General features: G+C 36.2%; 2 protein-coding genes and 1 non-coding gene across 8 annotated transcripts in view; 1 reads left to right on the top strand and 2 right to left on the bottom strand.

Annotated features, from left to right (window-relative positions):
• Positions 1 to 21,126, top strand: part of Asb3 (ankyrin repeat and SOCS box containing 3) — a 154,326-nt gene that overhangs the window by 54,071 nt on the left and 79,129 nt on the right. For 2 of the 6 annotated variants that reach the window (XM_071601565.1, XM_071601566.1), the window contains exon 2: positions 8,571 to 8,795. The exons of the other annotated variants lie outside the window; for them this stretch is intronic. The gene's annotated coding sequence lies outside the window, so the exon portion shown is untranslated. The remainder of the gene's footprint in view (positions 1 to 8,570; positions 8,796 to 21,126) is intronic. 6 annotated transcript variants of the gene reach the window in all.
• Chac2 (ChaC glutathione specific gamma-glutamylcyclotransferase 2) lies at positions 10,940 to 20,403 on the bottom strand. Its single transcript, XM_027934300.2, has 3 exons — positions 20,151 to 20,403; positions 13,145 to 13,180; positions 10,940 to 12,086 (listed from the first exon to the last, which is right to left on the bottom strand). Exons 1-3 carry the CDS (start codon positions 20,283 to 20,285, stop codon positions 11,703 to 11,705), a joined length of 555 nt encoding a protein of 184 aa, XP_027790101.1. The 5' UTR covers positions 20,286 to 20,403; the 3' UTR covers positions 10,940 to 11,702.
• Positions 11,301 to 11,407, bottom strand: LOC114092067 (U6 spliceosomal RNA). The gene has a single exon (XR_003582610.1). It is a non-coding gene; the product is annotated as a U6 spliceosomal RNA (small nuclear RNA).

Raw genomic sequence — 21,126 nt, 5'->3', positions numbered from 1 at the left:
ATGGGGCTGTAGCAAGACACACCTATTTCTGTGACTGAGCGCCTCAGCACCCAGCTGGGGAGTGTAACTCAGTCACCGGTAATGTTGGCCTCCCACAGACAGGGTCTCACTGAGTTATTTAGTGCCTCGTCATTCCTGAGGCTTGCTTTGAGCTTTCCATCCTTCTGCCTCAGCCTCCCGAGTTGCTGGGATTACAGGCATGTGCCACCGTGTCCAGCATTCTTCTTGTATTTTATATCACATCCTTTATACTAAATAACAGTTATTTGTTTTCTTGTGGGTCTCTCTACCAAATGTGGTGCTTAATAGTCTACCATGCTTATTTTATAAGCCTAATAGTGGCCTACCATGCTTATTTTTTTGGTCGTCTTGGTGACTAGTCAGTCATTCACATATCATTAGTCTCCTTATTTGTGCTGGGTTTTAAAAGATGAGCAGAACTGTGTGGTTAGGGCATGGTAGTTATGTTAATGGGAAGTGAGATTTTGATAAATATACTGATGCCTAATTTAGGTAGGTGAATGCCAGACTAAAGAATTTGAATTTATTTTGTATGCAGTGGGCAGGTATTTTTGATAACTGACCAGATTAGTTGTTTATTATACAAATATAATTCTGAGTGCAGAGTAGAGAATGTACTGGAAAGAGAAAAGAAATTGGAGACAAGGAAAAGAATGTAAGAACTCTTGTTCTTGCTATATTTATTATAAGGTTCCTACAGCATGTAACTTTTTTTTTTGGTACCAGGGATTGAGCCCAAGGATGCTTAACCACTGAGCCACATCCTGAGCACCCCTCCACCCCCCTTTAAAATTTTTATTTAAAGACAGGGTCTCACTGAGTTGCTTAGGGACTAGCTAATTTGCTGAGGCTGGCTTTGAACTTGCGATCCTCCTGCCTCAGCCTCCCAGGCTGCTGGGATTACACACAAGTGTCCCCATGTCCAGCTAGCAATAACCTTTTACCATCATGTAACTTTCAAGCTGTAAAACAGATAGGCTTCCAGTCTTCCTTACTAACTTCGTTTTGACTTTTGTTAAAAATTTGAGAAAAAATAAATTTATTGGAATTTATTTGAGCATTAAAAGATTATGAATGGAACTGGATTTGATAGTGTGTGCCTACAATCCCAGTGATGTGGGAGAATGAGGTAGGAGGATTGCGAATTCAGGGCCACTCTAGGCAATTTTGCAAGATCCTTTCTCAAAATAAGAAATAAAATGGGCTTAGCTCACTGATAGAGCACCTGTACACCTGTATACTCTTGGTGGGTATATAAAGTAGTATAGTCATTATGGAGATTCCTCAAAAATTAAAAAATAGAACTACCATATGACTCAGCAATTCTACTTTTGGGTATTTACCCGAACCTAGGTGGTGTTCTAATACTTGCTAAATTACTTAGGCCTCAAACTTTCAATCTTTTTGCCTTAGCCTCCTGAGTCCCTGGGATTACAGGCATGCGCCTCTGAGCTCAACTTCCCCAAAAGACTTGAAATCGGTATGTAGAAGAGATGTCTGCACTCCCATGTTCTTTGAGGCACTATTCACAATAGCTAAGATATGAAACCAACCTAAGTGTCCATCAATAGATAAATGGATAAAAAAAGTGTAGCATACATATGCAATGGAACACTATTTACCCTTAAGAAAAGAAAATTTGTCATTTATAACAACATAGATGGAACTGGAGATCATTATGTTGAATCACATATGCCAGGTCCATAAAGAAAAATGTCATATGTTCTCATTTGTATGTGTAATCTAAAATAATCAAATTCTAAGAAGCAGAAAATAGAATAGTGGTTTCCAGAGGATAGCGGAATATGATAGTAGTAACAGAGAGATGATGATCAAAGGGTACAAATACTCAGTTAGATAAGGGGAATTTTTTTTTTGATATATATTACATAGCATGGATGTGTGTGTGTGTGTGTGTGTGTGTGTATGCAGTAAATTATATTTATTGTACATATCCAGATTTCTTTCATCTATCTGTCCTGTCTTCATTTCTTTTGTTTAAAATATTTTTTTAGTTGTCAATGAACATTTATTTATTTATTTATGGTGCTGAGGATTGAACCTAGGCCTCACACATACCAGGCAAGTGCTCGACCACTGAGCCACAACCCCAGCCCTTTCTTTTTTCTTTATTCTTTTTTTTTTTTTGGGGGGGGGCGGGGGACTAGGGACTTAATCTAGGGCATTTTCCACTAAGCCACATCCCTCTCCCCCGCTTTTTTTTTTGGTATCAGGGATTGAACCCAGGGCACTCAACCACTGAGCCACATCCCCCAGCCCTGTCTTATATTTTATGTAGAGACAGGGTCTCCCTGAGTTGCTTAGGGCTTTTCTAAGTTGCTGAGGCTGGCTTTGAACTTATGCTCCTCCTGCCTCAGCCTCCTGAGCTGCTGGGATTACAATAAGTTTCTGTGCTTGTATAGCTTAGCCTTTATCTGTCAGACATAGAGCTGTGGGTTGAGAGAGTAGGCTAGAGATTGGAATCTGTCAAAATAAAAATGGTAATTGAAGCCCAAGATTTGTGTATCCAATAGGGGATAAAGAGTTGTAAATAGAAGTACCATGAAATGTTCTGCCTGTTTCGCTTTAGAGGCCTGCTATGCTTGGTCACTAGTGCTTGATGCGTCAGAATGGTAAAAAGGAAGAGAACAGAGATCATTGGATTGAATTAGGAAGTAGTCATTGGAGAGTTGAGACTATAGTGATTGGGTGGAATATGAAAGGACACTCACAGAGTTTACACGAAGTTCAGAGACTACACCACACTCTAGAATCTCACACAAGAGATTTATTGTGGTAACAGGAGGCAAATGGACAAGGCTGCCCCTCCAAGGAAAGCAACAGCGTGTAGGCAGCTTTATGGCCTGCAAAAGGAATTTCATAAACTGATTAGGAGTTTAAGCTGGGTGGGGTTGAAGGTTTAGCGGCACTATTCTTACCAGAAGTTAAGTAGCACTGCTCAGAATCGAAACTTTGGAACCTCTAGATAAAATGGCTCCTGACCTTAAATGGCGAATCTGATGCCAATATTGGTCTAATGACAATTTTGATTTGATGCCAATATTCCTCCCTTTTTGTTTTTATAGATACCAGGGGTGGAGACAATGGTCACCTGGTGGAGACAATGGTCATTCTTCTGTAGCTTCTTCCTGCTGGTTAGGGGCAAAGAACCTCATTCCTCTAAAGGGGGTCAGGGAGGGCTTTAGGTGGGGGCAGAATCTCTCCAAACCACTTAAGAATCCTATCAAAGTATAACAGAATAAAGTTGGATTGGAGAAGCATATGAGTTGATAAGGAGTTGGAACACCAGTTAAAATTTTTCTGTGAAAGTAAGAAAGCTGAAATAAGAGAAATTGTAGGGTTAAGAGGAGGTTTTTTTTTTTCAATTAAAGAAAGTTTGTTATAGGTAAACCATTTACGAAGAGGCGTTTCAATATAATTAAATAAAACAACCAAAAAAGTGATACTGAAGTATAATATTTTAGAAAGGTAAAATGAATCTTAAGAGCAAAAAAGCCCAGCTGGGCATGTTGATGCATGTCTCTAATACCAGCAACTCTGAGAAACTGAGGCAGGAAGATCACAAGTTAGAGGTCAGCCTCAGCAATTTAGAAAGGATCTCAGCAATTTAGTGAGCCTGTCTCAAAATAAAAGGACTAGGGATATAGCTTCATGGTAAAGTGCCTCTGGGTTCAATTCCCAATATTTCCCCCATGCCCCTCACCCCCCCCAAAAAAGATGAGAAGAACTTCCATGTTGCAGAAACCTAGTCAGGATGGGGTTTCAACGATCCTAATATAAGCACTATACAGATTTAATGCATTTCTGATAAAAATCCCAATAATATTCCTCTTAGAAATAGAAAAAGCAATCATGAAATTCATCTGGAAAAATAAGAGACCCAGAGTAGCTAAAGCAATCCTTAGCAGAAAGAGTGAAGCAGGGGGCATCACTATACCAGATCTTAAACTATACTATAGAGCAATAGTAACAAAAACAGCATGGTATTGGCACCAAAACAGACTGGTAGACCAATGGTACAGACTAGAGGACACAGAGACTATCCCACAAAACTACAATTTTCGTACATTAGACAGAGATGCCAAAAACATACATTGGAGAAAAGATAGGGTCTTCAACAAATGATGCTGGGAAAACTGGAAATCCATATACAACAAAATGAAATTAAAACCCTATCTCTCACCATGCACAAAACTCAACTCAAAATGGATCAAGGATTTAGGAATACAACCAGAGATTCTGTGTCTAATAAAAGAAAATGTAGGCCCTAATCTCCATCTTGTGGATTAGGCCCCCAACTTCCTTAATAAGACTCCTGTGGCATAAGAATTAAAATCAAGAATCAATAAATGGGATGGACTCAAACTAAAGTTTCTTCTCAGCAAAAGAAACAATCTGTGAGGTGAATAGAGAGCCTACATCTTGGGAGCAAATCTTTACCCCTCACACATCAGATAGAGCACTAATCTCTAGGGTATATAAAGAACTCAAAAAGGTAAACATCAACAAAACAAATAACCCAATGAATAAATGGGTCAAGGACCTGAACAGACACTTTTCAGATGATGATATACAATCAGTCAATCAACAAATATATGAAAAAAATGTTCATCATTGCTAGCAATTAGAGAAATGCAAATAAAAACTACTCAAAGATTTCATCTCACTCCAGTCAAAATGGCAGCTATTATGAAGACAAACAACAGTAAGTGTTGGGGAGGATGTGGGGGAAAAGGTACACTCATACACTGCTGGTGGGACTGCAAATTAGTGTAGCCAATATGGAAAGCAGTATGGAGATTTCTTGGAAAATTGGGACTGGAATCACCATTTGACCCAGCTATCCCTCTCCTTGGTCTATACCGAAAGGACTTGAAAACAGCACACTACAGGGAAACAGCCACATCAATGTTTATAGCAGCACAATTCACAATAGCTAAACTCTGGAACCAACCTAGATAGCCTTCAATAGATGAATGGATAAAAAAAAAATGTGGCATATATGCACAATGGAGTATTACTCAGCAATAAAAGAGAATAAAATCATGGCATTTGCAGGCAAATGGATAGAATTAGAGAGGATAATGCTAAGTGAAGTTAGCCATTCCCAAAAAACCAAATGCCCAATGTTTTCTTTGAGATAAGGAGGCTGATTCATAGTGGGATAGGGAGTGGGAGCATGGGAGGAATAGACGAACTCTAGATAGGGCAAAGGGGTTGGAGGGGAAGGAAGGGGGACATGGGGTTATTAATGATGGTGGAATGTGATGATCTTTATTATCCAAAGTATACATGTATGAAGACATGAATTGGTGTGAATATACTTTGTATATGACCAGAAAATATAAAAAAATAAAAAATAAATAAAACATTGGGGTTTCCTAAATTCAGGGCTCCTCAGCTGAGGGAAAAAAAATCCTAATATAAATCGATCCCAAAAGTAGAATGTTTTCTGTTCAGAGATATTTGGATTTGGCTGGACTATGAAAACTTCAGAAAGTTATAACTGCGATTTAGGGAGCCCAGAGAACACAGACTTGAGTTAGGTGGGTATTGTGTGAATGGACTTTGCTACAAATACTGATGAAACCTATTTTAGAAACTTCAGAAATCTAGAATCACACACTGTACAGAACTTGTGGAAATAATTTACCTGCCGAGCCTTGATAGTACAGAACTTTGAGCCTTGAATCTTATTAAAAGACCCAAAGACCTTGAAATGGCTTCACCTCATGACCAAATCCTGGTTAGAAGAGGATATTCTTGAATGCATGCAGAATGAAATTCCACCCAAGCCAAGTGCAGTTGCACATGTCTGTAATCCCAGAGGCTCAGTAGGCAGAGGCAGGAGGATTGCAGGCTCAAGGCTGGCCTTAGTAACTTAGTGAGACCCTGTCTTAAAAAATAAAAAGGTCTGGGGATGTGGCTCAGTACTAACGTGCCCCTGGATTCAATCCCCAGTACTCTCCCCTCCCAGAAACACAAAACAAAAAACTCCTACCCGATGACAGCATCACTTCAAAGTAACAGAGTCATCCCCCGAAACATATCTCTCACTCTTGATATGGCCCACATTCTCCCTTGAATGTGTATTCCTTGCGTAATCCCAAAGGTGTCTCTGTCTTGAGATTGCCACTATTCTTTCTTGGATATGTATCTGCTTCCCTAAATAAACCTCTGTGTTTCTGGAAGAAAAAAAAAAAGGTAACAGAGTCATGTCTAGACTAGGAAAAAGGAGCTTTTAAGGGTTGTTCTTGGGAAATGTGCACATTTAAATGGTTAGAGATTTCTTGAATTGAAAAAGTATTGTACTTAGAAAGAATTAGATGCTAAAGAACAAGTTAACAATTCCTGAAAATAATAGAAAAAAGTATGTAATTATGGACTTCACAAAGAAGCACTGGGGCTGGAGTTGTGGCTCAGTTGTAGAGCGCTTGCTTGCCTCACATGCATGAGGCTCAGGGTTCGATCCTCAGCATCACATAAAAATAAATAAATAAAAATAAAGCTATTGGGTCCATCTATGACTAAGAAAATTAAAAGAAAAAAAAAAAAAAAGCACTGGGCTAATTTCGCAGTACAATTGGGACCTAATCAAAATCCATGGAAGGGGACTGGGGTTGTGGCTCAGCAGTGGAGTGCTTACCTCGCAAGTGCTAGGCGCTGGGTTTGAGCCTCGGCACCACATAAAAATAAATAAACAAAGGTATTGTGTCCATCTACATTTAAAAACAAAACAAAACAAAAAACCCCGTGGAGGAGCTTCTAGAGCAAATGAAGCAAAAGTATATATATTCAAGATTTCCTGGAGAAACAGTAGTTTGAGGGAATACTTATCATCAACCCAATGAAGATTGTCCTACTGTAGTTCAGCACTCAAAGAAATCTTTTATCCCCAATGTCTACTGAACTGAATGCCAAAAGAAGTTTCAGGAAATTTGGAGGAAGTGAGATATCATCCAGAAAACTATGTTTTTATTTTCCAAGAAGATGAAATTTCAAGGAGAGCCAAAGAGACCATCCTTGAAAAGATACCACATGTTCTATCAGGATTTATATTTAAGAAGGGAGCTGCAACAGGAATTGCATGGTAGAGATGGGCAGCTCTTCTCCCAGGACCCATAAGAACAATATAAGAGCCAGGCTGAGGAGCTGTGGAAACAGTACATACAGGTTGGACATGGATCTCTGGCTTGAGAATTGTTTGCCTAAGGAGTATGCTGCATGTGAAGAGGCAGGACCAAGTTCAGATGTACAGTCCTTATCAGCCAGGAGTCTGCAAGAAAAGATTGGAGAGGAGGTGTGGCTCCAGGGTCCAGGGACACATTTGTCAGACTGTTTAAGTCAACTGTTATCCTTTACCATGACCAGAAGAGAATAAGAAGGAGGTGGGGAGGAAGATGATGGGAGCAACTCTTAGACTACAGCATTGAATGATGATGAAGACTGAGTCTGAGGGCAGTGGCTCTAGTTTATCTTCCTTAGAACACCCCTTCCTTGGACTCCATCTGAGCTTGGTTCATACCCTAAAAGGTTTGGACAAAGAACTTCCCAGCAAGTCCAGGGCATCCATATCAAAGGCAAGGGAACTTGATGTCCCTCCCCGTTTTTATTTTCTTGCTTTTTTTCTTTACCTCTTTCCCCTTCTTCCTCCTTGATACAAATAAGAGGTTGGGAAGAATTTGTAGCAGTACTTTATATATCAGGTCCATAAGCCTGAGAGCAAGGGCCCTCTTAAGATAATGTAAGCATTAGCCAGTATCTTCCCCTAATACTATCTTCAGAGGAACTCCCTGCAATGAAGTCTTGAAATACATAATGAAATGATTAGGTTGTGGGAGCTCAGAGGACTGGACTGAATATTCCTGATATAAAAAATTTTGCTCTAATTTTCTCCCTGTATGTGGTGGCTGTGACCCACACCCCAAAACCCTTCTCTCTGAAACTGTCCCTTAGGACTTTTACACTAAATTTAGTCTGAGGAGTAATTCTTTTTCTTTTTTTTTTTTTTTGGTATTAGCAGTTGAACCCAGGAGCTCTTAACCACTGAGCTACATCCCCAGCCTTTTTTATATTTTATTTAGAGACAGCATCTCACTAAGTTGCTTAGGATCTCGATAAGGTGCTGAGGCTAGTCTTGAACTTGCAATCCTACTGCCTCAGCCTCTTGAATTACCACCACTCTTGAATCTCTGAGGAGTACTTGATGGAAGGTAGGGTAGATGCCCTAAGAAAAAATTCAGACTCAGGTATTTCTTTCCCTACTACCTGAAATAAAGAGTTGAACATTCTGACGGTGGGTAGCAAAAAAAAAAAAAAAAAAAAAAAAAAAAAAAAATATATATATACATATATATATATATATATATGCATATTTAACTCTTTGGACTCAATGAAACTGTTTTTACTAATTTAAAAAATAGAAATTAAAAAGTTAAAACATGTTTCTAGTTAAAAACATCCAATTTATTTATTTATTATTTTTTTTAAAGAGAGAGAGAGAGAAATTTTTAATGTTTATTTTTTAGTTTTTGGCAGACTCAACATCTTTTTTGTGGTGCTGAGGATCGAACCCGGGCCGCATGCATGCCAGGCAAGCGCGCTACCACATGAGCCACATCCCCAGCCCCCATCCAATTTATTTGAACGAGCTCTTCCTTAGGATCAGTGTCTCATGATTCTGGGAACTGCTTTTCCAAGTGATGTCTGAATTTATTCTGGGCAGAATCTTCCAATCCTTTCAGCTGTTCCAGGTGAGTGAATGTCACCTTTAGTATTCAGGATAGGAACATACATAGAAACATATAGATGAGTGCACTATTCTGACTTGTATTTATACACCAGTATCACAGTACTTTAATACTTTTGTTTTGCTGGTATTTTAAAAAATCTACCAGAGATCAGTACATTCTTACAATTTCCCTCTCAATATTTCTGTTTTCATATTTTATTCTCATGAATATCATAATAGTTAACATCATTTTTATACAAAACCCATTGAGTATTTTTCCTAAGTATCTTAGTGAATTTTTATTTATAAGTATTTTTTCTAGGTAAATAATCACTTCCAGGAAATAATGGCAATATTTGTTATACTTCTAATATCTGTTTCTAAATGTTTTGGATGGAATATCGAGAATGATGTTAAGTAGTAATAGCAGTGATATGTTTTTAACTTCCTTCTGACTTTCAACTTAAGGCTTATAGGATTTGTAACCATGAAAATTATGCTGACTTACATATTTAAAATAAATTATGTCATATTAAGAAAAAGGTTTCTTTTCTAAATGTACTCATACTTTTTTGATTTCTAAAATGTAACACCTACCTAACATTTGTACTCTGAAGAAGAGAATGCTAGTTTCATGTATGTAGTTATGTCAGAATGAAAAAAAATGTTTTGAAATTAAGATTTGAGGGCCATTAAGAGAGACTTGCAGCTTTGCTAGGAAGGCTTTCATTCTAGATAATTTTGTACCAGAGTTAATAGTTCTTCCTAACTTGAAGACTCCAGACCCCAGCTTCTCTCTAATATAGTACTGTTTAACTTCTTCATTTTATTCAGGTTTCTGCCCATCCTAATGAAAACTCCTGGCTCTTTGGAACACAGCCTTACTATAAATGTTGATGTTATACCATGAATATGTTCATATACTTTCTAGTCTAACTTCTAACTGAAAGCCTAGAAAAATATGCAATTGGATATTCCCCCAAATAACCTGTTTTTTGTAACTTATTTGTACATGTTAAATGGTAGAAGAATCACTTTGGTAAGTCCCAAACTCCTTTGGGCCTTGATTTGTTTGTAAAATGAAAAGCTGTTCCTCTGTATTGACCTATATGACTCTGAGCTGTGGCCTGTGAATCTTGGATAGGCTTATTATATGTGTGGGAATAGAAATTAACTTTTTTGTGTAATAATAAGTTATATACTGTTTCATTATACAAAAATGTGAAAGTTTTTTACCTCTTGGAGAAAAGATGCAGGATGGTGAAAATGTGGTTTTTAAGTTCATGTGGTTTTTAAAAGAGAGATCTGGATTTCAGCCATTTACTAGCTGTGTAACTGAGTGCAGGTTACTGTAAAAGCTAGCTCAGAGGAGTTATACAAAAAAATGGGACATATTGCCTCCATAAGTGCCTAGTGCAGTCTATGTATCCTAGATATTAATAAATGCTCGTTTATTTTCTGTAGTACTAGACATGTGAAATGACTTTAGGAAAATTAAAAATTTAAATTATTAGAAAATATTTAAAATGGTTACTAAGAGACTAATAGAAAAATGGGGAAGGACAATTGTTTGTATTATATAGGACAACAGTAATTTGTGTGAAAAACTTCAGTACTAATTATTAGTCATGTGTAGATTTGAAGAGTTTTATAAAGTTTTCTATTAGATTTAACATGATACTGAAATTCATTTCATGTTGAAAGATTCTATAGGCTGTATTGTATTGAGAAAGAAATCTCTTATAATCTTACAATTTAGCTCCTAAATTAGGGATAATTTTACATGAGTTCATAATTTAAGTATTTTTTTTCCTATGTGAGTAATAGCACAAACACAGTTGATACTCCTATTTAGGTGACAAGATTCAGGAAAGAATATAAAGTTGTGTAGCACATAATCAGGTAATACCATTTAATTTTTTAAACAATTATAATTCCAAAGGCTATTTCAAACACGCAAATTTCATTATATATATGTGTGTATATGTTTCTGTTAATCTATAATTATCAGTCTATCCCTTTTTTTCCATTTCAGAATAAGTACAAAATAAATGACATTATTATTAGTGGATGTGATTTGTACTATTATTTTGTACTGTTTAGCTAAATGAATTATTTTCTATGTAGTGTAATGCATTTATTCAAGAAAGGAGAGATACAGCAGACTAAAATTCCAAGGATATTTTTATAATAAAAAAATGCCAATTTCTTTTGGCCTGAATTTGAAAGTCTCATTTTATACTTGAATAACAAGGAAATTCACATTCAAGGCCAAAATAAAATGTCGTCTGTATTAACATACATTTAAAATTGCACATCATTTTAAGCTTACATATTCTAACCATCGTTATAGAATTATTTTATAGGAACATATTGAAGGTATAGTAATATTTGTAATATTTATTGGACTTCTGGCTTAATTCTCTATAACCTCAAAATAGTATTGTGAAATGAAACAAGATTATTTTACTCTGATACAAACAAGAACTGAACCAAGTCTTTCTATATTTCTATATTTTGCTTCTTTAAAAATATGGAATGCTTCACAAATTTGCCCGTTATTCTTGTGCAGGGGCCATGCAAATCTTCTCTGTATTGTTCCAATTTTAGTATATGTGCTGCCGAAGGGAGTACTTTGTATGTTTCTAAAGAATTCACTTGTGATGAGCAAGTGTTCAATATCATATAATTAGGAAATCATTATATTATTAAAACTTGAATTTTTTCTTTCTCTGTATGTCAGTCTTCTGAATATATGTGTTTCAGGACACTTGCACTTAAATTATACATTTAGATGATATCCTGGCTATAACATTAAAAACAATAAGATCTTCAACTAAACAAATTTCCAAAATATTGTCATTGTGTGCTGAAGTTACTCTTTGAAGACTAAATGATCTACTATTTAAATAAGTTAATGATTAGGTCTTTATATGCAACTGAGGTTCTGTTTTTCTTCTAAACGTTCCTTTACTAATTTTTCCAAGGAGAAAAGATGCTCATCTGCATCTTCTGGTACAAGGCTTCTAATAGAATTGGCAAGCTCAAAAAGATACTCCGTATTTCTTCCACTTGGACCAGCTGCATTAAAAATTTGTTCAGCAATGTCTTCCAGAGGGGCAGGACCAAGATAATTAGGATTATCACACGTTCCAATATATAACAGCACACTGAATGGTTTTGTTGTGGGATCTTTTGGATAAAAAATGACTGTTATGTTTCTGTAGCCTCCTTTCTCTCTGAAGTCAAGGTATGCTTTTACTTCTTCTTCTTTTCCTACTGGCAGTTTGTAAGCAACACCCCAAACACAACCCTGTTGGAAAATAAAAGAACACACTAGTTAGCATTTACAAGCCTAATCAAAATAGGTAAAAATGTGTTATGTCTAAGAAAATATCTTGTATAGGTAGAAGAAAATGCAGTTGTTTTGTCTTACTTAGAGTTCATTGAAGAGGTTATACTAAACAATAAAGGAAATCAGTATTTAAAAATCTGAATAAATAATTTCTTTGTATCATAGGCACAACATATTTATCACTAAAAACTTTAAATCAGATTTTTTTTTTTTTATCAACTAATGGGACTGAAATGAAAATTTCATGTTTTCATTGGGTCATTAAGAAATTCTATAAAAACATTTGTTTTTTTTAATACTGTTGATTAGAAGTTATAGTTACCAGCTTAAAGCTGTTTTTATAGATGATTTTCCCTAGTGTAAGTTAGGAAAGCATTTCCTAGTCTATACCATTATTGATCTGTTATTGGTAGCTGTTTTATTTTTGTATATCAAAGTCCTTTGCAAAATTTAATCTTTAATTCCACAATATAAAATTTTAGATCTGTATGCAAACAAAATGATTAAAAATATTTAAGAAACTGAGAACTATAATTTAAGAGTTCTGATACTTCAAACCTGTTAAAAACAAAGTCTTACTGATAAAATTAGGCAACACAGAAAGTGAGAATTCTTTACTTAGTTCTCTGCTGAAAATATTAGACTTCTAGCAAATGGAAGAGAGACTTCACAGTTATATTTGATTCTTAGCCACACTACCGCTATCTATTAATGTCAAAGGGGACCACAAAATTCTCAAACTCTTAAAAAAAAAACTTGCTAGAATGAAAATACATGTCATTTGGTTGTGTTTTGTTGTTACTTTGCATTCTGCATTCTAACTTTTCCTACTGGCCTAATTTTCTACAAACATGAAAAACAAAGCCAAATAACTCACGACAAATACAGAAGAGTTCTAGACTTAGTATAGTTTCAATAGTCTGAAAACTATTCATAAAATTTAATTATTAGAGCTAAGAAACATCTCAACATTTTTACAATTAAAGTCTATATAAAAAGAAATAATTATATCATACCCCAGGATCTTCAACGAGAGTCACAACTCTTCCAGGCTGTTTTGAGAAAGGTAAAAAAAAAAAAAAAAAAATTCTGAATCAAATAACCAAATATTAGTGACTTAATGTTGACATGGAATATTTTAACTATATTTACTCTAAGAAGCACTTTTTAAAAATGTGGGTTTTTTGTACTAGGGATTGAATCCGGTGTGCTTAACCACTGAGCCACATTTCCAGACTCCTTTTGAAATTTTTTATATAGTAACTGGGTCTCGGTATATTGCTGAGACTGGCTTTGATACTCCAGCCTCAGCCTCCTAAGCCTCTGGGATTATAGGCATTTGCCCCCACACTTTGCAAAACGTACTCATTTTTTAAAGATAAAGTTTAAAGTGAGCTAAGTAAGAGAGTCTACCTTTATTCTAAAGTAGAACAGCTTTCTAAAATATTTCCATCAATTTACATGTATTAGATAAATTCATTTAAAATTAAAGAACAGCAATGATTAAGGTCTATCTAGAATGAAAGGCAAATAGAAGCAGCAATTATAAATAAAAATTCTGGTTTTCCCCTTGAGAAAAACAAGATTTTTAATAGTTTTAGTAAGGAAAAATATAGATAATTCAGGGTGTTTGCCTATACGGAAGTATTTCAGACTTTGATCAGATCACTGAAGGATTTGATAGACACATATTATTGATAGGCCACACCTAGGTCTGAAGCCTGAGAATGTTCATTTGTAATCCATTTCCCATGTGATTCCAGTGAAATGGTTTTGGGTATATACTTTGAACTACTGCTAACACGGTATATATACCATGAGGTATCAAGTGCAAGTAAATGAGTAATTTGCACCTGTGAGTTAAGAATTGCCTTTACCTTTCTATTTACGGCAGTAGGTGCTTCAAGGTAGGCATCTGTTTTATATTTCTAAATGAATTTTACATTGCCCTAGTGAGAAGTTAATATTAGAACTGGTCTGCCCAAGGCTTCCATTGTAGCTCAGTGATAGAGAACTTACCTAGCACGTGATGAGGCACTGAGTTCGATTCTCAGTACCACATAAAAATAAATAAATTAAGAAAAAAAGAACTGATCTATCCATACAGTTTCTCTTATATGGGACAGTTAGACCACCTGTGTTCTAGGCAATTTTATTTTTCCATATTGGTTTTTACACAGGTCAAGTTATACTCCATGTATGTCTGAATATACTGTCATGCTTATCTAAAAAGAAGAAGAAGAACAACAACAACAAAAAGCCATAGCTATTGAAAGGAATAAACAGCTAGTAGACTATAAGAAGCAACCCGAGGAGCTATGAAATTAAGAAATGATGGTATTTCAGAAAGATTTTTTTTTTTAAAGTAAGCTTCCTACGCTACCATGCTCCCTGTTTAGAGACAGCTCATAAAGTGGGTATTCAGGAGTAGCTTCATAAAAAAGGTTTGTTGAGACAGTGAGCAAGACAGACAGACAGACAGACACACATACACACACACACAGACCTGTCACATCAGGGTTTATTGTTGCTGCATTTTCTCTTAGTTTTTATCTTCTCTACCAGGTCTAAAGTTTTCTTTTATCCACTTCTTATCTTCCTCAGAATGACTAATGTTTTCCTGTGAAATTTTAGTGAGCTTGGGAGATGGATATTTCTAAAAGGCTGTGAAAACCTAAGAAAATTACTGTACCAGAATGAGCTGATGTAAGCTGGAGTAATAAAATTAGTTACTCTGAGGAAAAAAACAAAAAGCTGGCTTTGTATCATTCCACTTGAAATTGAAATTATATATTATCAAGTCAAAACACTTTATTTGTTGTTCCATTTCAGTGGCTGAAAAAGTAATCTTTATTTATAAATTGAAAGCCTTAGAGAAAATCCAGACTTGGAATATTCCATAATTTAAGTCACAAAGGTGATTTAAACCAAAGTAAGCTTTTCTTTTAAAATTTCTTGAGAGCATTATAATTTACATAGTATTTGGGTTCATTGACAAAATAATACACATAAGGAATTTTGATTTCAATCCTTATTCCTCTCTTTTCCTTCTCTCCTTCCTCCCTGCTCTCTCTCCTCTCTTTTATTGATCTTCCTTTCACTCCTTTATTTATTTATTTTTGACTAGTATTTCTCCATATATATATACACAGGTATGTTAGTTTTTCTTTATGAAATTCTTACCTAGTGCCAAAGGTTGTCTACTGACATGTTAACATTAGCAAGAATGCTGAGTTGCAAGCCACAAGTTTCCTTACATGTATGCCTAATGACTGGCACACAGCCTAAATCATTCAGATATTTGTGTCATCTTTGTTCTGTTTGCTTCTTGTCTTTATCCATTTGTATAAAGAATTTGTAATCAAAGGACACATGGGATTTTGAATTATGATTTCTCATTTATTTGTATTTTCCCATAAGTCTTGTACATTTTAATAGCTGTATAATATTTGCAATAGATGAACTATAAATTAAAAATTCTTGTGTTCTTGGAAGTTTAAATTTACAATAATACAACAATGAGGATGCATATATTGGTGTGACTCATTAAATACTGTCACATTACTTCTAATTATTTTCAAATTTACAGTGAAATTTTTGATTCTTATTTCCAAGAAATATACCTCTGGAATACAAATCAACATGCCAAATAAGTAGAGAATACTTGAGGGCGAAGGCATATATATATATATATATATATATATATATATATATATATATATATTTTAAATATACAGTAAGAATACTGACTCTTAGGTGGCTAGAAAGATAAAATTCTTGCCAAAAAGCATAATGAATCATGATTTATGAATAAGGGCTTAGAGGCAAGAGTAGAACAGGCCAGGAGTTTGACTTTAGCAGAGGGTCACCCATATATAGGAGATGATTCAGAAAGTTGACTAGAGAAGTTAGAGGCAGATTTGAAAAGTCAAAGAGCGAAGTTAAGGGCTAGGGATATAACTCAGGGGTAGGGTGCTTGCCCAATGTTTATGAGGTCCTATGTTTTTTTTTTTTAAAAAAAGAGTTTAAATCAGGGACAATGGAAATAAGCCACTAATATTTGGGAAAAACAGGAAATAAGGAGCTACTAAGGCATTTGAGTAGGAGGTGGCTAGTATGTAACTTTTGTTTCCCTCCAGTCTGTTCTTTACTTGGGCCACAAATGACTTTCTGGCTTTGAATTTTTCAGGGCTGTTAAGTCTACAGGATATAATTAAAGTTCCTTAGCATGATTTAACTACAAACCTCATTTCTTCCCACTTGTCTCCTCAAGATGTACTGAATTATTTAAAACTCTGTAAATGTATTGCCTAATGTGTATGGAATGCCCTTCTCCCTTCTGTTTACTTGGTGTATCTGGCCACTCCCTCCATAAAGTTTTGGCTCAGTTCCTAGGCAAATTTAGAAGCTCCTTCTCAGAATACTCTAAGTGCTTCTTTTATTCATTTCTTTTCCAAGTATTTTTGTTTGCACAAGTGTCTCCTACTTATGTAGATACTCAGTTGTAATTGTTGAAAGGGTAGCTGGGTAGCTGAAGTTTTGATTTGGATGGTGGTAGGTGAAACAAAAAAACTATAGGAAGTCATTTTAAGGGTAAATATTTGTAGTCTTGTGACTGTTAATGACTGATACAGACATGGACTACTGGCATTACTGATAAATTTACTTAAAAATCTTTTCTAAACCTTGAGCTCTTTGTTGCTAAGATAAATGTTATTGAGAAACAATATAAATTTGTAAATTTACTTAAGTATTTTTTGGGGGGGGGGCGGGCAATGAAACTGAAGAAAGGGCATGGAGGATGTGAAATGAGGGTCATCATGAGACATATCAAGTGTGTTTTCTTAGGGTAATAAGTGGTGTTTCTGATCCAAAAGAAAAGTTGGGTATTTAGTTGAATGTGCACAAGTTTGTCTCACCCATTAAAATTTAGGCTTTTTTTTTTTTTGAGTTTGTGATACATTCTATTTGTAGGGAAAAGTATTTCCCATTTAAAGAAAATCCTTTGGTGAGAAACTGCCAGTTTTATTATATATAAATGAAATTATTAATTAAACTTAAAAATAAATTAATGTTTAATGAAGCTAAAAAGTAAAATTTAACAAAGCAAGTATGTTCAGTATTTTTCCAAAAGATGTCACCTTGCACTATGTATATGTATAAATTAATGATGCCTTTTTTGAGGACTAACTTACTAGGGTAGGTTGTTGTAAAAAAAAAAAAAAGTTTATGTCCTAAATAGTATCTAAATCATTCTAATTTGCTGGATATTTCTCTAGCCATTTGTATAACTGTCAAACAGTTAACATTATATAAGGCCAGAAATACATTTTAATAAAAAATGTGAAGCAAATTATATTTTTTTGGGGTGGGCTGTCCTGGGGTTTGAACTCAGGGGCACTTTACCACTGGGCTACATCCCCATACCTTTTTATTTTTTGAAACAGGGTCTCTCTAAATTGCTGAGGCTGGCCTTGAACTTGTGCTCCTCTTGTGTCAGCCTCCCAAGTCTTGGGGATTATAGGTGTGCACTACCAAGCCCAGTCCTATCTAATTTTTCAACAGAACACCAGGAAAATACTTTAATTAACAAGGATGAATTCTTTAAAAGATGTAAAACTGTTATCCAATGCAGTTTTCCCCTCTAACTTTCTATATTTCAGTACTTATTATTAGTATTTTCTAAGTACTGGGAATTGAATCCAGGAACACTTTTAATACTAAGCTACATCCTCATTCCTTTTATTTTTATTTTGAGACAGGGTCTCACCAAATCGCCCAGGCTGGCCTCCTGCAGCCTCCCAAATAGGTGTGTTTGGCTTATTTCAGTAAATTTAAATACAAAGAGATACTGGTTTATATAGTTACTTCAGGTGCATTGGGGCACTCTGGTAATCCAAAGGATTTAGGGGGCCGAGGCAGGAGAACTGCAAGTTTAAGTCCAGCCCCAGCAATTCAGGGAGGCTCTAGGCAACTTAGCAAGACCCTGCCTCTAAGTAAATAAATAAAAGGGTTGGGGATGCAGCTCAGTGGTAAAGCACCCCTGGGTTCAGTCCGTATTACCAAAAAAAAAAAAAAAAAAAAAAAAAACCCAAAACATGTACTAGACATTTTTTTTTTAATTGGAGGGGGGGAGTAGGTAACTAGGGATTGAACTTGGGGCACTTAACCACTGAGCCACATCTCTAGCTACTGGGATTTCAGGCCTGTGCCACCTCGCAGGGCTGGACAGTTTCTTATTATCAGTCTGTTTCACAGTATACATATCTCTGTGTACTATGTATGTAAACATATTTTGGTTGAGACCAGAGTAGTAAAATATGCTATTAAAACCACATACAGAACTGGGGTTGGAGCTTAGTGGTAGAGCGCTTTCCTAGCGTGTGTGAGGCACCAGGTTAATAAATTAATCAATTAAATAAAGGTCCATCGACAACTAAAAAAAACCCAAAAAACCCCACATAGATACATTTTTTTTTGGGGGGGGGGGTACTGGGGACTGAACTCAGGGACACTAGACCAGAGCTACATCCCCAGCCCTATTTTGTATGTTATTTAGAGACAGGGTCTCACTGAGTTGCTTAGCGTCTAGCTTTTTGTTGAGGCTGACTTAGAACTTGGGATTCTCCTTTCTTAGCCTCCCACCACATAGATACATATTTAAAATTTATTCTTAAAATGAAAGCCCTGGCTAAGGCTTTCTTTTCAGAATGGCAATTTTAAGTGCTCATATAAAAACTGGAAACTCAAAGAACAATTTATTTAGGTTAGATTTTTTTTTTAATGTCTTGAATACTGTTGTATAACATTCTTAAAAATACTTAGGTCATGTTTCTCTTGGCCTATAAATGTACTAAGCCACTGTCCTTTTATTTTTTGCAATACTAGTGTCTATTTTATTCTGCTGCCCTTCCTATCCCCCCTGTTTGATTTTAATTCTGTGTCATACAAGCTACTTTAGAATCCTGATTTCTTACCCTTTCCACACTGCAGTGTTTCTTTGGAATTAACCTTAAACACTTCCTCTGTCAGATTTCCAGTATGTTAGATATCATGTTTTTAGGTCAATATTAATTTTTTTAAAACAGTAGTCAAGCTTCAATTCCCAGCACTGCCAAAATCACAGTAGCATCAGCAAACAAAAATATACTCCTTCAAAAGTTAGGAGGCTAACTAAGTAAGTGTCCAAGTTATTGGAGTTACAGTTATCACAGATTTAGTTTTCTTCATGGATTAGTTAGTTTTGTAGCCCATATGCTGTGTAAATAAGCTGTTTCTAATTCTCTGAACACACTGAGTCGAATGTCTTTTTATGACTGACTGAAAAAAAGATCAAAGAAATTTTATTTTTTATTTATGGGAACTATCACGAAATAAACTTAAATAATGCTGCTTTGGCCCTGTTACTAATATAACAAAACAGGGGACTTCATTTAACTTCGGGGTACCTGACAACTAAAATGATCAATAACTTGATACAGTTGTGGAAACCAGTTCTGTAATGTTAGTGTTATAAAAAGAGTTGGAAAGATATTAAAAAAAAAAAAACTTAGAAATTACACGCACGTTTAAACTCAAACCAGTGAAAGTCTGGCAAAATGCAGACATGTCAACAAACTTATTGCGAAAAAGCTGAATTTGCAAGTTGATTTTACTATTTCACCTCCATGGTGACATGAAATTTCATTTTCCTGCCACTGTTTTTGTTTTTTTGGCAGAGGCTGCCAAGAAATGGAACCCTCTTGCCAGGCATATCAGGCTAGGGAAAGCTTATGTGCTTGTGCTCATGCTTTTTGTTTCAAGAAACGAATCGTCAGCATCTTAACCGGCTTCAAAGGAGTGTTCTGGTTTGGAAGAGAAGTAGGGGGCAGGTGGCCAAGGAAGATGCATAGATACAGCAGTTTTACCCCTGACCCACGTGTTCGGCCCTCGGAAAGCATTTGGGTGTGGGTCCCATACAGACCTGCCTGGAGTTGGGGAGCGGTGGTCTGGGGGCTTTGTGGGAACTGACTGGCTTCTCACCTTGCCGGGGACCCCGCGGTGGTCAGTGCTGCCCTGCCAGAAGCGCCTGCTGTAGTTTGTGATGTATCCGACCAGCTTATCCTGATAGGGGAAGTCCACCTTCCAGATCAGGGACCCATAACCAAAAACCCACATCTTGCGGTGGCTCCTGGTGGTGGTGGTAGGGCCGGCAGCGACCGCGGCCGCCGACCCTCATCAGCTGCGGTCTTGGCCGCCGCCTGGGACTGCAGCCTACTAGAGGCAAGTAACCGGCTACGCGGGGCGCAGGCGCAGTGGCTGCGTTGCAGCTTAGGGTGCAAAGCATACTGGGTTTGTAGTCCGTGGAACGTTTTCTGATTCCGTTTTAGGTGGCATTATTTTTTTTCCCTGACTCATTCTCAGGAATCATTGGTCTTCTGTATATTAAACAATGGATTCTTCTGCAGCCTTTGTAAATCTCCATATTCTTCCTCTAATGCGCCTGTGCAGAGGACTACAATACCCACAATTCTTTTCGGAGATCCGTGGCTCTGAAGTTGGAACTCTGTGTTGAGTCCCGGAGGGAAGGAGAAGAGAAAGGGCAGGCGTGGTGGTTTGTCGGGCTTGTCCAGATAGGAGGACGTGTACCTGCCCAGAGTCAACACATAGAAAGGCATGCTTTCGTGCTTTGAAAATTGATTTCTGCCCATATAACAGCAGCCAGAGTCGCTAAAGCCAGAAATGTAATCCATATTTGACTTTATGAATCTTTAAAAAAAAGTCCGCCCTTTTGCCTTTTAAATGAAAGCAGAAAATTTACAGACGCTTTACACCTGTGAAAAAGCAATGATTTTTTTTTCCATGCAAGTTGTTTACATATTTAAATTTTACACGAAAGATAACCTTTATCTTTTTAGTCTTTCCTGTAGCAAAATGTGGGGTGTTTATGCACTTTTCTGGGGAGAAATTTTATAGCTTTCATGAGTTTCTTGAAGGGGTTAAGGATACTAAAAAATGT

The sequence above is a fragment of the Marmota flaviventris genome, chromosome 14 (genome assembly GCF_047511675.1).
Source record: "Marmota flaviventris isolate mMarFla1 chromosome 14, mMarFla1.hap1, whole genome shotgun sequence".
In the NCBI taxonomy this organism is placed as follows: domain Eukaryota; kingdom Metazoa; phylum Chordata; class Mammalia; order Rodentia; family Sciuridae; genus Marmota; species Marmota flaviventris.
This window is presented reverse-complemented; position numbering and strand designations above follow the sequence as displayed.

Bases quoted from the DNA above. Each gene is read 5' to 3' on its own strand.
- Chac2 (XM_027934300.2), bottom strand. From the start codon at position 20,285: ATGTGGGTTTTTGGTTATGGGTCCCTGATCTGGAAGGTGGACTTCCCC. The intron at 13,181-20,150 runs GTGAGAAGCCAG...TTCTCAAAACAG, and splicing joins ACCGCGGGGTCCCCGGCAAG to CCTGGAAGAGTTGTGACTCT. The intron at 12,087-13,144 runs GTATGATATAAT...ATTTTCCAACAG, and splicing joins CTCTCGTTGAAGATCCTGGG to GGTTGTGTTTGGGGTGTTGC.